Source organism: Aythya fuligula, chromosome 7, assembly GCF_009819795.1.
Source record: "Aythya fuligula isolate bAytFul2 chromosome 7, bAytFul2.pri, whole genome shotgun sequence".
In the NCBI taxonomy this organism is placed as follows: Eukaryota; Metazoa; Chordata; class Aves; order Anseriformes; family Anatidae; genus Aythya; species Aythya fuligula.
This window is the reverse complement of record NC_045565.1, coordinates 4,944,265-4,957,500: the sequence shown is the minus strand read 5'-3', so window position 1 is coordinate 4,957,500 and position 13,236 is coordinate 4,944,265. Positions and strand designations below refer to the sequence as shown.

The 13,236-nt window shown below is 51.6% G+C and overlaps 1 protein-coding gene across 2 annotated transcripts in view; it reads right to left on the bottom strand.

Annotated features, from left to right (window-relative positions):
- Positions 1-12,810, bottom strand: part of COL13A1 (collagen type XIII alpha 1 chain) — an 81,852-nt gene extending 69,042 nt beyond the window's left edge. For both annotated transcript variants that reach the window (XM_032190743.1, XM_032190745.1), the window contains exons 1-2: positions 12,353-12,810; positions 5,721-5,790 (exon numbers count right to left, since the gene is read on the bottom strand). In XM_032190743.1, the coding sequence (XP_032046634.1) occupies positions 5,721-5,790; positions 12,353-12,655 (373 nt within the window). In that variant the 5' untranslated portion in view covers positions 12,656-12,810. The remainder of the gene's footprint in view (positions 1-5,720; positions 5,791-12,352) is intronic.
- Between the last annotated feature and the right edge of the window lie 426 nt (positions 12,811-13,236).

Below are 13,236 nucleotides of genomic sequence, written 5' to 3'. Positions count from 1 at the left end.
GAATAAATAAATAAAAGTGTAGAGGGTGGAGAGAGGAGCCCTGGGGCATCCAGGAGGTAGGCCCAAACATGGCAAGAGGGCAATTATACAAAAAAAAACAGACAGAGGTAAATAAATCAGCCACCCTCTCACAGAGCCTTTGTGCCTCAGCACCTTCCCTTTTGACTGCATTGATTGTTTGTGGCCAAATATTCCCTTCCAACGCCGTTGGTGTGACGGCACCATCAGGGTGCTCTTGTCTTCCAGTTGCTTTGCAGCCCGGCAGCACTCACAGCTGTGCTAACGGCTCGTGTGAGCCCTCCTGGCAACAACAGCAGGTTCACTAAAATCATTTAAATAAGCCTTAATAAAGCCAGCTTAAATCCCAAACACAGACTAAGCCGGATGAGTCGATGCTTAGGGGAATAAGGAGCATCCCTGCTCCATTACCGACCCTCAGCAGCAGACCTGGTAACAACCTCCAGGTGACAAAAGCCAAGGAGGGGTGACTCCTCCATCTGCCCCAGGCAATTGTGTAAGAGCACAGCTGCCTACGTGTTTGGAGAAAGAGAGTTAACCGACCAAACAAACTGTTTGTTTGTTTTCTTCTGAATCGTTCATCCCCATCTATTCATAACTGCTCGCAGAATCCGTGGAATTCATTGTGTGGTTTGCATCTTCAAAACAAATGAAACAACAGTATGTCTAAACCAAACAAACCCCAACCCAAAATACAGCCAGCAGGCCAGGGCGCATGAGCAACCTTCGAGGCTGAAGTGTGTGTATACTCTAGAGGGCCAGAAAAATGTGGACGGGGGAACACAGCTAAATTTCAGGGAATAATAGAATTCCCAGGGAGAATTCTTAAAAAGGCGGGGGGAGAAAGAGCACAAGCATTTAAGCAATGATCATGCTGCAACTTTGCTTCCAGATGTGCTGCACCGTGGGGATGCCGTGCTAGCTAATGGCATCTTCCGAGGCAGCGATGCGCCGCTCCGGACGCTCGGCAGGAGCTGGGCTCTTCAGCCAGCCCGCCTGCAAGGGCTTTGCTGGTGTATCCAGGGAAAAAGGCAATTCACAAAGCTCCTCTCTCATTAATTTTTTGTTCGGAGGTTGTTAAAAAGCCACGGTCAGGCACTTCCAAAGCAGAAAAAGGTTGTGACGCAGCCCAGAACACCCTTTGCGTAGTCAGCATAGGGAAGCGTGCTGACTTACCGTCCTGAAAATGGGGCAGACAAAAACACAGCGCTTGGAACACCTCCCGACAGCAGGCCACGGGGCTGGGTGTTTCATTAGGCACTCCTGCCTCACGTTCCTCAGGGCTCTGAGCCAGGGCCACCCGCTCAGCTCGCAGTCCCCTGGCATTTCAATAACCGGGGGAGAACCTTTCCATCCCGTGCCACGGATGCCAAGCGCCCCCTCCACTCCAGTTTGTCTGTATGCTAAAATGAGAGCTAAAATGCTTTAATGCGAGCTAAAAACAGGCAGAGTTAAAAGTGACAGCAAGAAAACGTAAAGCCATGAAAACCTGCAAGAGCTGGAGCACCCTGGCTTGTGCACCCTGGCTTGAGCGGTATTCGGTCACCGCTCTCCTTTTTGGCTCATCTGCCCAGGGGAGCCTGGGGAAGAGACGGGAATCTCAAGGGAGAAATGTGGGTGCTGCAGGGCCAGGCTCAGCCCACGCTGCCCTGGGGGGCTGTCCACATCCCGGGTCGTGCCCTTCCCGACGTTTCCTCCCTCTGCCGGCCGCCTGCCGAGCCAGGCAGGGGTCGGGACGTGGGAAATCCTGCTGCCTGCTGCCAGCTGGCCCTGCCGGCGCTGGGTGACACGTCCTGGGCGGGAGCCAAGGCCCCGCCGCGGCCCCGCGACGTTCCTTGCTGGCCTCCTCCAGGGCTGAGCAGGATGCTCGGATCGAGCAGGCATCACCCACAGCCCCACGGCGTGAACGGGGCCTCCACCTCACCGCTGCTCTCACCGCCCACCCTACACCAAGGGAAAAAGCAGCAATAGTTGTGGGTGGTGGCGGTGCCTGCTAGTTTCTAGTTCATTTCTGTATGGTCAGGCGGAGCTGAAGAGAGCAGCCAAGGGGCTGGGGCAGATGGAGGAACGTGGGTGAGGGGTTGTGAGAGAAGAAATGCCCAAGAGGGGCATTTCAATCCCCTAGGAGGGATGGAAAAGCCATCGGGCATCCCTCCGAGCCACTTCCCCTCTCGCACGGCTGACCGCCTCCAGCCCTGCGGGCTCCCAACCTGCCTGAGGAGAAACCAGACCAAAACAAGCAGTGCGGAGGCAGAGGGAACGGAGCCAGGCTTTTTCTTTTTTTCTTTTTAAGGGATATCGAAGACCGGAGCAGACAGCCAGCAGAGTGAAAAACAACCACGTGGGGACAGTGAAAATAGGAGCTGAAGAGGGGAAGATGGGAAAGGTCTAATAAAAAGTCATAGTATATAAAATACTCGGGAGCCCACCTCTGCCAGAAAGGCTGTGGGAAGGGGTTTGGGTGGTAATCCCGGGCTGCTTGAGACTGTCCAGGCAGACGGGGTCTGGATCAGAGCAGCAAGGCTTAGGGTTTCACTCTATCGACCTGAAATACAATGCTTTTCCCTCGCAGGGTTCTGCTATTACACGGCACAAACCAAGGGAGGTCAGTTGGCCACGAGAGGCTCCTCCAGAACTCGGGTAGTTCTCAGCTCGCAGCCGAGCCCAAATCCCACACGGAAAAGAAACTCTTCCCTCATCTCAGCAAAAGCCACGAGGAGAAGCTCTCTCCTAGAAATCAGGCCCGTGGTCCCACCAGCACCCGCTCAGCCCCAGCGAAATGCCCCTGGGAGACAATCCCATGGAATACCAACAGACAAAGGGAACCGAGTCCTTAGTGAACCCGGGCAGGTTGTGCTAAGGTCGCTGGGCATGTCCTCCCCACTTGGAGGCTGCTGGAGAAGCCCACTGTGACCTCCGAGCTTGAAAACCCACGGTGCTGTGGAACATCTCGCTCACAGGTAGTCACGCCCAGCCCCAGCCCAAGCGATCTGAAGTACCAGCTTCCCAGCTGAAGGAAACATATATTTCCTTATCGCTTGCTATAAATACAGCTGCGCTGTTTTCCTGACCCTGTTATTCTTACAGCCCTTATCGTGTGCACTCAGATAGCCACGGCACAGTCACACGCTTCACAGCCTTCTTGCTCCGCTATTCCCAGTTTTTCCAAAGCTTTTACACCCACAAAGCCTCTTGTCCTGAAGCTCTGGCAGTGGGTGACCTTGCCCAGGACCTCCACATCCGTACTGAACGGGTCAGCAGATGAACTTGTCTTCCTTTTCCCTTCGCCACGCGGGGCCCTGGCTCCCAGTTAGGGATGTACTGAAATGTCATTTCTGATAAACATTTATTTTCGGTGGGGAACACGATGTGTGCTTGTTTACAGGCGGAGGAGCGGGCCGGTGAGAAGCAAAAGGCATGCGCCAAGTCTTGCGACATCTTGACGCTTCTCCGTGCCTCTGAATACCTCGGCGTCCCGCAAGGGTCACATTGTCTGCTCCTCGGGGCATTTTGGACACGGGGGAAAAAATGCATTGGGGGAAAAGGATTCCCGAGGTCTCGGCCTGGACAAGAGACCATGCTGAGACAGCACAACAGTGGTTTCAGGTGGCCTGCATTGCATCAGCCCGGAGACCGCAGGGAAACACCCCGCAGCAAAGTGCCTGAGATGAGACGACGGCTGGCCAAAGGTGCCTTCGTTCCTGTGCTGCCCAAAGCCAGCCCAGGTTTCACCTGACACAACTTCACCTTTGGACCACAGCTTCCTTTCCCTCAAGTGAAAATTTGGCAGGGAGGCATGTGGATTTTTACAAACTGCTTCTGTGGCCCCAGGATATTTGATGAGAACAGGCAAGTTTGACAGGTAACAAGGAAGCCAGAATCTTTATGGGGCGTTTACCGTCCTCCCAAATCAAAGCTGTCCTTCAGAAACACTATGAGCTTAATGAAATGAGCAGGTAACTAAGGGCTATGAGAAACCCAGCACCAACCGCTGCCAAGGCTTCACAAGGGATGTGGGTATCTGTCACCAAGTACGAGGACCTCAAGCTGAAATGCTTGGGATATACGTCTATCACACACGTGGTGCAGGCGGCCACACTCAGATGGCCTCTCAGATCAGTGAATCTGCTTCTTCCTGTGCTGCACTCAAGTTCTACGTTTCCTTCTCCAAACTGGCTCAGAAACACCAGGAGGATATTCATTCCTGTGGTTTTATGGCATTTATAAGTCAAGTCTAGGCAGGAACTTGAAAATGGAGTAGTGCTATGATTTGTGTTCCCATTGAAGGGAAAAGGTTAAATTTAAAAACAGTTGAACTTAGTTTTGATCTATCTTTGGAGAAGTGGAGAAGATGTTTCATTTGTGCTGTCTTTTAAATTTAAACCAAATGGTTCCTGTTGTTCAAGGGACGAAGATGAAAGTCCGGCAGTCCTGATTTGGACATATCAAATCACACATTTTCCAATGTTCTGCAAGTCTGGATCCTAGATTTCACTTCTTTTCTATCACAAACCTGTAGGGCTTTCTGCCTTGCTTTCACAAGCCACCTCACCAACCCATTTTATTCTGAAAAGAGGCTGTACCTCCTACATCTGTACAAAGGCCTAAGCACATCAAGTATGAGAAAACATTAGTCATAGCAAAGTCAGCCCCTTTCATCATTTTTTCCACCGCTGTCCAACAGATGACCATACTTAAATACGCTTTGATACCCCCACCGCCAAACTGCAAAAGGCTTCATGTTGAGCACCAAGAGAACCAAGAAAGAAACCACAGAAAATGGAAACGCCATGCTTAGGCACTTAACCAGACACAACTTTCCCTGCCCCTTTCTTTTCAACATGAGCTTCAGCTACTCAGTTTGGTTATACACATTCAAACTCTTCCAAAACTCCAGTGCCTCTGGATGTGAGGGGTAGCCAGCGCTTTTCTATTTCTTCTACACAGTCAAATGTATCAGAAGACAATGAGAAAGGCTGCATGATTCATAGTAATGGAATGAAATGCCATTCACAAATGTTTTTTCCATAGCAATTTGTCACTTATTGTATTGAAACCACTTCAGAAGACGTGTCTCAAAGAGCCTTTTGATATTAGCATGATTAAAAACATAATGCAATTAAGCAATCCCATAAGATTTCTGTATGCTATATGAGTGGGACCTTCAGTGACCACTTCGTTCAACCCCCCTGATATATGGCCGCTTCTAAGAGAAGGCTGTTATTCTGCAACATGCCTCAGATAGTTGTACAACACCAAGGAATTCAAATCTCCTCACCCCAGAGGCATTTTGGCTCACCAAAATTTAGCTATCCAGCTTTGGTGTTCGGCCTAGCCTACATGTCTCAAACCCTCCTCACATTAATCAGAAGGATGCATCTCCTAAAAGCCATTCTGGCCACCTCAGCATTGATATCTAAAGCCAACGGGAGCATTTGCCCTCTTGATGCATCCTTCCCCCTTCATTAACCATCCAGATGTCTACCCAGGTGACTGGTTTTCCTGCTGTTTGTGTCAGATGCAGAATCAATATTTATGTACGCACCCATCTTGCCATGCCCTTGTCCGTATTCATTTCCTGCACTCAAAGCACCTTGTTACAGGAGCACGTATAACTTTTCATTCATATAACACATGGCACTGGAAAAGCCTTCAATGAGAAGTAGACAAAGAAGACCAAAGGCATCTCCCAAGGTCCCTACCTGCCGGGCAGTTGCATCGCTGGTGCGCGTCTCGAACTTCTCGATGTCTTGGCAAGTGAAACTTTAATTTCTGTCAAGAAACATTAAAAAGGAGTCGTTACTACTGCTGAAAGCCAAAGCGTCAAATTCTTGGAAAAGTGGGACTGGGGGGACATGCCCCAGCAAAGATGGGAAAGACAGAGCAGACCAGCTTGGGAACGCAGAGAGGCATTCAAGTTCATAGTCTTTAACTAGAAACGCAGGGTTTGATTGGAAGCAGGCTAAGGGAGTTTCGTAATGGCCTCCAAATGTGGTCCTCCTGACAGGCATTACAAAATCAAGAGCCATCAGTGGGGACTGTGTCCTCATGAGAAAGCTGCATTTCTCAGAAGACCCACTCAGCAAACAAACAAACAAACAAAAAAACACAAAACAAAAAAAGAGAACCAAAGCAGGTACTCTTCCCTCTGACGCTCCTCCAGGTGTCTCACTCACAGAGACACCTGGAGGGACAGAAGGGCTGCACTGGAAAATTACAGCTGAAAGTGGTCTGAAAACAGCAATGACTTTTCATGAAATGATCAGGGGCTTTGAAGTTTAATGTTACTCTAGTGCAGAATGAAACCAAACCTCCTGAGCACTTCCACAAGGTGGAATCATGTCAAAATGCTCATTTCCAATAAATTAGTATTTCTACTGGTGCTGGTGTGTTGGCTTCCCTCTCTGCTATCCCATCCGTATATCTCAGATGTGATAGAGCCACCCAAGGCCCCGGCATCTTCCCTCTCTGGAAACGTCAATAAAATCAACCCATATCCTGAGCAAAACACATTTTGGGGGCAGCAGCCACACCACCCATTCGTGAACATTATTAAAATAACCAATTTAGTGAAGAAAATGCAAATCAATCCAAATAAGTTATTCATTAATGCCCGTGAATGACTCTTGGTTAATGATTTGAACTCATTTGAGAAGACTGAGCCGCGAGGGTACCATGCTACGGAGAACCCCCATCTCCCCAGCTAACCATGCGATTCCAGTTGCATCTTCTTATCGTCCAATCTGCTTCATAGCCAGGGCTGACATTTAGAAATAAACAGTCTTATGCTGGGCTCAAAAGAAGCCCGTGCTCAGGATCATAAAGCATTGTCTTGATTTTCACAAGTAAATGAGCATCGTCCTGCAAAAAGGAAGGCATGGGTTTGGGGATCATTTCTTTTATGGAGGAAAAAAGGCACGTTTCTGCCTGGGACGAGGAAAAGCAGAACTGGCTGGAACGCTTCTATTTTTCTCTTTGAAAGTGCTGGCTTCCTCACGGCAAGTCAAAATCAAAAGGGGTTGTTGCAACTGACCAAAAATGGAATATGTCCAGAGCTTTTTTGTCGCATTGGAGACTGAAATGTTTTGATAGTGAGTTAATTTGATACCATGGTGGGGAGAGGGTTTCACACCAGGAGTGCTGCCAGTTCCCATCCAGCATTTTATCTGTGTTCGCCCTCCCACTCTAAAAGCACAGATGCATGAATCTTGGCATTTGGGCACGCTCCCATCTAGCTGCCACCCCTGATGGCATGACTCCGTTCTGCAGCGCTGTCTGGCTTTGAACACGTCGTGCTCATGGTCAAACATGGGCACAAGCAGGACAGGGGAGCCTTTATTTGGATACCCACGGGTATGTAGACATGCACATTCCCATGCCCATCTACACACGGGCCAACCAAAACGTTGGAACTCGAGACTGCCACATCTGGGTGGCGTTCCCGTATTTGGGAACTGGGCTTAGCACGGGTTTTGTGTTTATAAGGGAAGAGTTGATTGCTGACAGGGTAAAAAACTGCAAGGAAATGTGCAGCAGATCCCACCCCACCAAAGGTCAGGGATGTGGAAGCTGCTCAAGGAAAACAGGGCCCTGTGGGAGGGCTGGAGGGGTGCTGCTGGGCAGGGCTGGGCACACAGCACCATGCATTGAGCAGGCACTCAGCGTGGGGTATTTTCCCCACCCCTGGCCATCCAGGTGGCTCCCCGGAGCCCAGCAGCTCCACAAACCCTGCAAGTGCAAAGGGCAGTGCTGCCATGGGATCGCTGCTCTTCAGTGGGAGGCAAAACCTGCCAGGAATTTAGGAGCGCCTGGCTTTCAGCTTCCTGCAGACTCTATCAAACAAACACTGACAGCAACAGAAAAAAAAAAAAAAAAATCTTTGGCTTCTGGAGACCTCAGGTCAACTTTGGGTTGAGATGGTGAAGCAAAATGAATTCCTGGAGGTTTCTGCTTCCCTCATTACCACTGTGAAAAATACCGCTCGGTCCAACACGAGAAGCTGGATTTGCTCAAGAGCAGAAGGAAAAGGCTTTCCTCTGAAACTGGTCTTTTCCAGGCAACAGAAAAACAGTCGCTTTACGGCAAGGCTGACTTTGTAAGCAGGAATAAAAGGACTTTGGAAACATGGCATACCTCCTTTCTGAGAGCTCGGGTCTGCTTTTTCACCTGGAAGACATCAGAGCAGCCACTGTCTCCCTCTTGCCTACGTAGAAATTCCAAAACCCTTTCCTATATGAAAGAGCAGGCTGTCTGCATAGCCTGCTTGCTCTTACCTGTCATGTTTTCCAGTGACATAACGGCTGCACCTTCCCCCTACACATGTGAAAGGGTCTGAAAGAGCCTTTGCCAGTGGCTGACCAGCTCCTCCAAAGGGACCGCGCGCCCCTGTGTGCTCAGGGAGCCATCACACACCACTAAATGCAAAGGAAAAGCCCTGTCTGCAAGAGGGCAGGGCCTGGACGAGCTGGAAATGGGCAATAAAGCCACTAGCACAGGCTTTTCCCCTGGGTCTTGTTAACTCCCCACTAGTGAGAGCACGGGGCTGGCTCGGGTGGACAGAGCAACGAAAGCAGAACCTCTTCTGGCATTAAAGGACCGTGCCTGTGGCCTCCTAAACCTTGCAAGTGCCTGTTTTGCATGGGCACTTGAGATTAGGTGAAAGGGAGGGCACTGCTTCAAAGGGGGCAGATTAATAGCTCTTTAGCAGACGCAGTTGTTTGCAGTCACCCGGGGAGGTGAAATCATTTCCCACCGCTATCTCCAACAGCTAAAAGAAACATGTCCCAAATAGATAATCTATTACACCCATCAGGAGGATTTCAAGGGCTGTTGGTTTCGTTAACTCTAATTGTTTTATCTCCAGTTCTGCTGTTTTTTCTTAAAGGCCCAGCTCCTGGAGCCTCAGGACTTCGTGGCGTAGCGCAAAAGCAAGCAGCAGGCTCTCCTGGAGGGAGCACAAGAGTTGGGAAGTAACCCCATCCAGGTTCAAGGACTGCAGGCAGCTGTGAGGAAATGGGACTGCGCTATCAGAGGAAGAGGAAGGGAAAATAGAAGAAATCCCACACGGTTAGCTTAGTGTTTTCCACCCCAAAGGGCAAGGCAGGGGATGCTTCGGGTAAACTTGCTTGTGCCTGGGAAAGGGAATTGTGCGGTGCGGTTCTCGAGGTATTTAAGCAAATGGAGAAGAAAAGGAAGAAAAAAGCTTTTAAGTGGGGAGGGAAAGGGAGTTTTCAGGTGTTCCTCCTCTGCTTGTTTATGAAAGGAGAGTGTCCCAAGGCAATGAGACTACTGGGACAGCAGTGGTGACCAAAACTCCCTGCTCATTCACAGCCGAGCCCCTCAGCCTCTTCAGCATCACTAGAAACTTGAGGAATACCTCTGACACAGGCCTGAGAGGCTGTGCACGCTCATCACAGTGCAGAAGGGCAGCTGATCATCCCCCAGGCTTTACATGAGATACCTGCTTTTGTTTTACACACACACACACAACTTCTCCCCCCAAACCCACAAATTCTTTTTTCCCCCTTACAGCAGCACTAAATCCATCGTGCTCTCAACCCTGCCAAGCTTTTGGCAGGCAAACCACTACCAAATGTTACCCAGCATGGGCAAGGCCCTTATTTTCTTCTTCAGGAAGTTCTAACTCTGCTACAAATGCCAGTAGTGAGTTTATTTGTGCTCTTTGTATGAATTTCTGTTGCCCCCTAAATGAAGAGGAATTGCTACGTGGAGCCAAAGTTCTCCCTGATCTGCCCACTCCACACAGACATTTTTGGGGGAAGGCAGTCAATTTGTGCCTGGCAAAAGTCTCCCCTCTGGTATTTGCTGACACCAGGCAGAGGTTTTCACAGTAGCAAGCAAAGCAGGGCTGCCCGGGCTGCTTCAGAAAAAGCATCTGCCACCCCCTCCTCGCTCGTCCCTGCTGAACTGAGATGGAAACACCACCACAGCCAGCTGCAGATGCTCCAAAACTGGTCTCCAAGGACCAAAAAAAACCATCTCTACTGGCTGGTTCGTATAAAATGTTAATTTTAAGCCAACCAACCTCCTCTCCCTGCCAGTTTTGCTTTATTTCTGCTTGCCCAGAAAGGCACCTGCCAGGACTTTGGCATTTTGCACTCCTCGGTGCAGCCCTTATGGTGTCCCCACGGGTGCCCACAGCCCCCGAGGACACCCAGGTAGAGATGTGGCACGGTCTGGAGGGCAGCACACACACTCAGAGCAGAGCAGTACATGTTTGAGTATAACCCCTTGGAGCTCCTCTATCAGACCTCACAGGCTTTGCTTCTCCACACGCATCCAGCTCGTGGGCAGAGAAGATGAGGAAGGGACAGAGATGGGAAGCAACAAGGATTTAATTTGCCCGTAGCAAAAGCTGAAGCGTGCCCTAGGCAAGGGCCACCAGCGCCTTCATGCACCACCTCTCCCCTCACCCTCTCCTGCCCTGACCTCCCCAAATTTTGAGGGCTGACCCCGGCCTCGCTTCGGAGCCCTCCTGTGCCCATCACCTCCCACCCGGCGTGACCAGCTCCTTGCAAAGGCGAGCTTTCTTTCAAGCCTGGCTATTTCGTTTTGTGATGGATAACGCGGAGCTGGCAGCTGTGAAACCCATTAAGGTCAGAACATGAGGAAACTGCGAGAACGTGGCAGCGAGAAGCAGCGAGGGTCTGCGTGGGGGGAATGAACCTCTCATTTTCACACCCATGACAGTCATCCTAGCCCCAGCCCCTATTCCCCCAGCCCAGCTTGCCACTTCCCCGGTTTTTCCCCTTTCACCCTTTCCCTGCTCCCCTTCATCTTCCCTGTTTTTCTCCGCTCTTCTTGTCCCTCACCGGCCCATCCAGACGCCCATCCAACTCAGCCTTGCTTCAGACCTACCAAAAAGGAGGGTGGCAGGGGGGTTTGTCCTCTCCTAAGCAAAAACCCGATGTGCCAGCCCACCATCTGCCCTCCAGCACCCCTCGCCCCGCACCTTGAGCTGCTTGGCCCACGCCACTGCCCCAGGAGGGGCTGGTTTGGGAGCTGGGTAAAAGCGTGCGGCAAGGCTGGGGAGGGAGTCCTGCTGTGGGGGGCACAGGTGCCTTTCCCCGAGTTATTTTTGAAGTTTGTGAAGCTGAGGTGGCCCCCGGGGGCTGAGGAAGGGCTGCTCAGAAAGCAGGGGTGCTGCCGGGCACGTGGGCAGCGCGACAGCCCCGTTTCCTCGCTAAGCCGGGCTATAAAAAGGCAGAAAGGCGCCGCGGGCAGTGGAGCCAGCAGGACGCACGGCCCATCCGGCCCCCGGGAGGGGTCCTGCGGCACGTCTCAAATCACCCGGCGGATAAACCCTGACTTCCCGGGAGGCTCGTGCCAGCAGCAAGGAGGGGGACGCTGCACGTCACCCCCTGTGTGATACGCAACCATGTGGCACCGGTCTGGCTGCTCGTGACACTTGTCCTGCCTCCCCTCAAAGCTTTCCTCTCGGGGGTACGTCCCTTGCAGTCCCTGACACACCAAAACCACCTCAAAGCCCCTGTGAGGTGAGGGATCCTGCTGGGTGCCCATCCCATCTGGGGCAGAGGCACCTGGGCAGCCCCCAGCAGCATCAGCACAGTGAAGAGAAAGGCGTCAGCAGTGAAAGTCGGTGCTTTTTGGCCCTCTTTATCGAGCAGCTTGAACTTGGGCTTCTTCAGCGGCAGCTCTACCCCGTCCTCAGCCTTGGAGGAAGACCCCACTGGCTGTGGTGGGGTTTGGATGGGACCCAAGTGGGTGTAGCACAGCCATATGCTTTGCGGCGATGCCGCAGCAGCACCAGAAGCGATCCTGGCAGCACCAACACATCTTATTTGTGAGCCAGGAGCAAAAGGCTCAGGGCTGGCACAGCAGGGAAGCCAGCCCAGCACAGCACTGGCACGTTTGCAGCTACCTGCTTCAGCACAGCCGGGGCTTTCCTCCTCCCGTGGTCATGCTGGCTGTGGTGTGCCCTGCCCGTCCCTCTCCCAGGGCTCAAACCTGCACCGAATTCTCACGTTCAGCCTCTAGCCTCAGCCCTTCCAGCAGGCAATGCCACCAAAAACCAACTGGAGAGGGCTGGAGGCTCTTCTCTTCCTGCAGGGAACAGGGATGAGGTTTTCCCCTTTAGTGCCAGTGTGCGCTGGGGCAGAGGGAAGCAAACGCCAGGCAGGTTTGAGAGGTGGGAGGGACCTGAAGGCACGGGAAATTCAACCTAGCAGCATCGCCTGTGCAGAAACACCTTTTTAAGGGGGGGGAGAAACACACAACGCGACTGCACGAGCACGCACGCGCCTTAAAACCTACAGTACCCCAAACTGCACAGGCAAAATGAAAGGACACCGACCTCATCAAGCAGTTGGTCAACTCTTCCCAAAATAGCCGTCTCCATTTGGTCTGCTGAGAGCCAGGCAGGGAGCTGCGTGGGTCTGTCCGCTTCCAAGTGGGACACCCGGGACTGCAGATCAGAGGTCCGAAAGTAAAGCAGGAGGCTGAGCACCAGAGAGAGCAGGGAGACGCCGGGCAGCCCCGAGCCCAGCAGGAGAGGCAGGCGGCAGCATCTCTCCCCGTCGCCGGTCCTGGGGGGAGCCACGCACCCCCTGTCAAAAGCTGCTTCGCCCACGCCTTTCCAGCTCTTCTCCTCCAACATTCCCTCCCTGTCCTGAGAAACAATAAATAAATAAATAGAATAAATAAAGCCTCACTCCTCCTCCGAGAAGCACAATCCAGAAGGCATAGGAAAAAAAAAAAAGACTGTCCAAGAGGATCCCAGTGCCAGCAAATGACAAATAACAGCAATTATGACAAAAGTGGATGGGGGTGTCTAGAAAAAAAAAAGAACTACAAAAAACAACAAAACCAAAACACACACGCGTGCCAAAAAAAAAAATAAAAAGGTGCAGAAAAAACGGATCCAACTGCAGCAAAGATTAGGAGAGGAAAAAAAAAAAAAGTGATCGGATTTTTTTTTTTTTCTGTCTTTCAGTCTTTTAGGTCGCTGATGGTTTTTTTTGCTTCTTTCTATGCTGCCAGTTTCAGTTCCTTCGCAGACCGGCCAGGAGCTCGCACATGAAAGTCCCCATTAGAGAGAGGTAATTCTCAGCTGCTCGGTGGACGCTGTGCTCTGGCTGCTCGTGGCTCCTCTGTAACATGACACACTCCCTCCAAACGACGGGCTGGGATGAGCGAGCCGCGCGGCTTCCCAAAGTAACCTCCTCTGCTCGCCCTCTC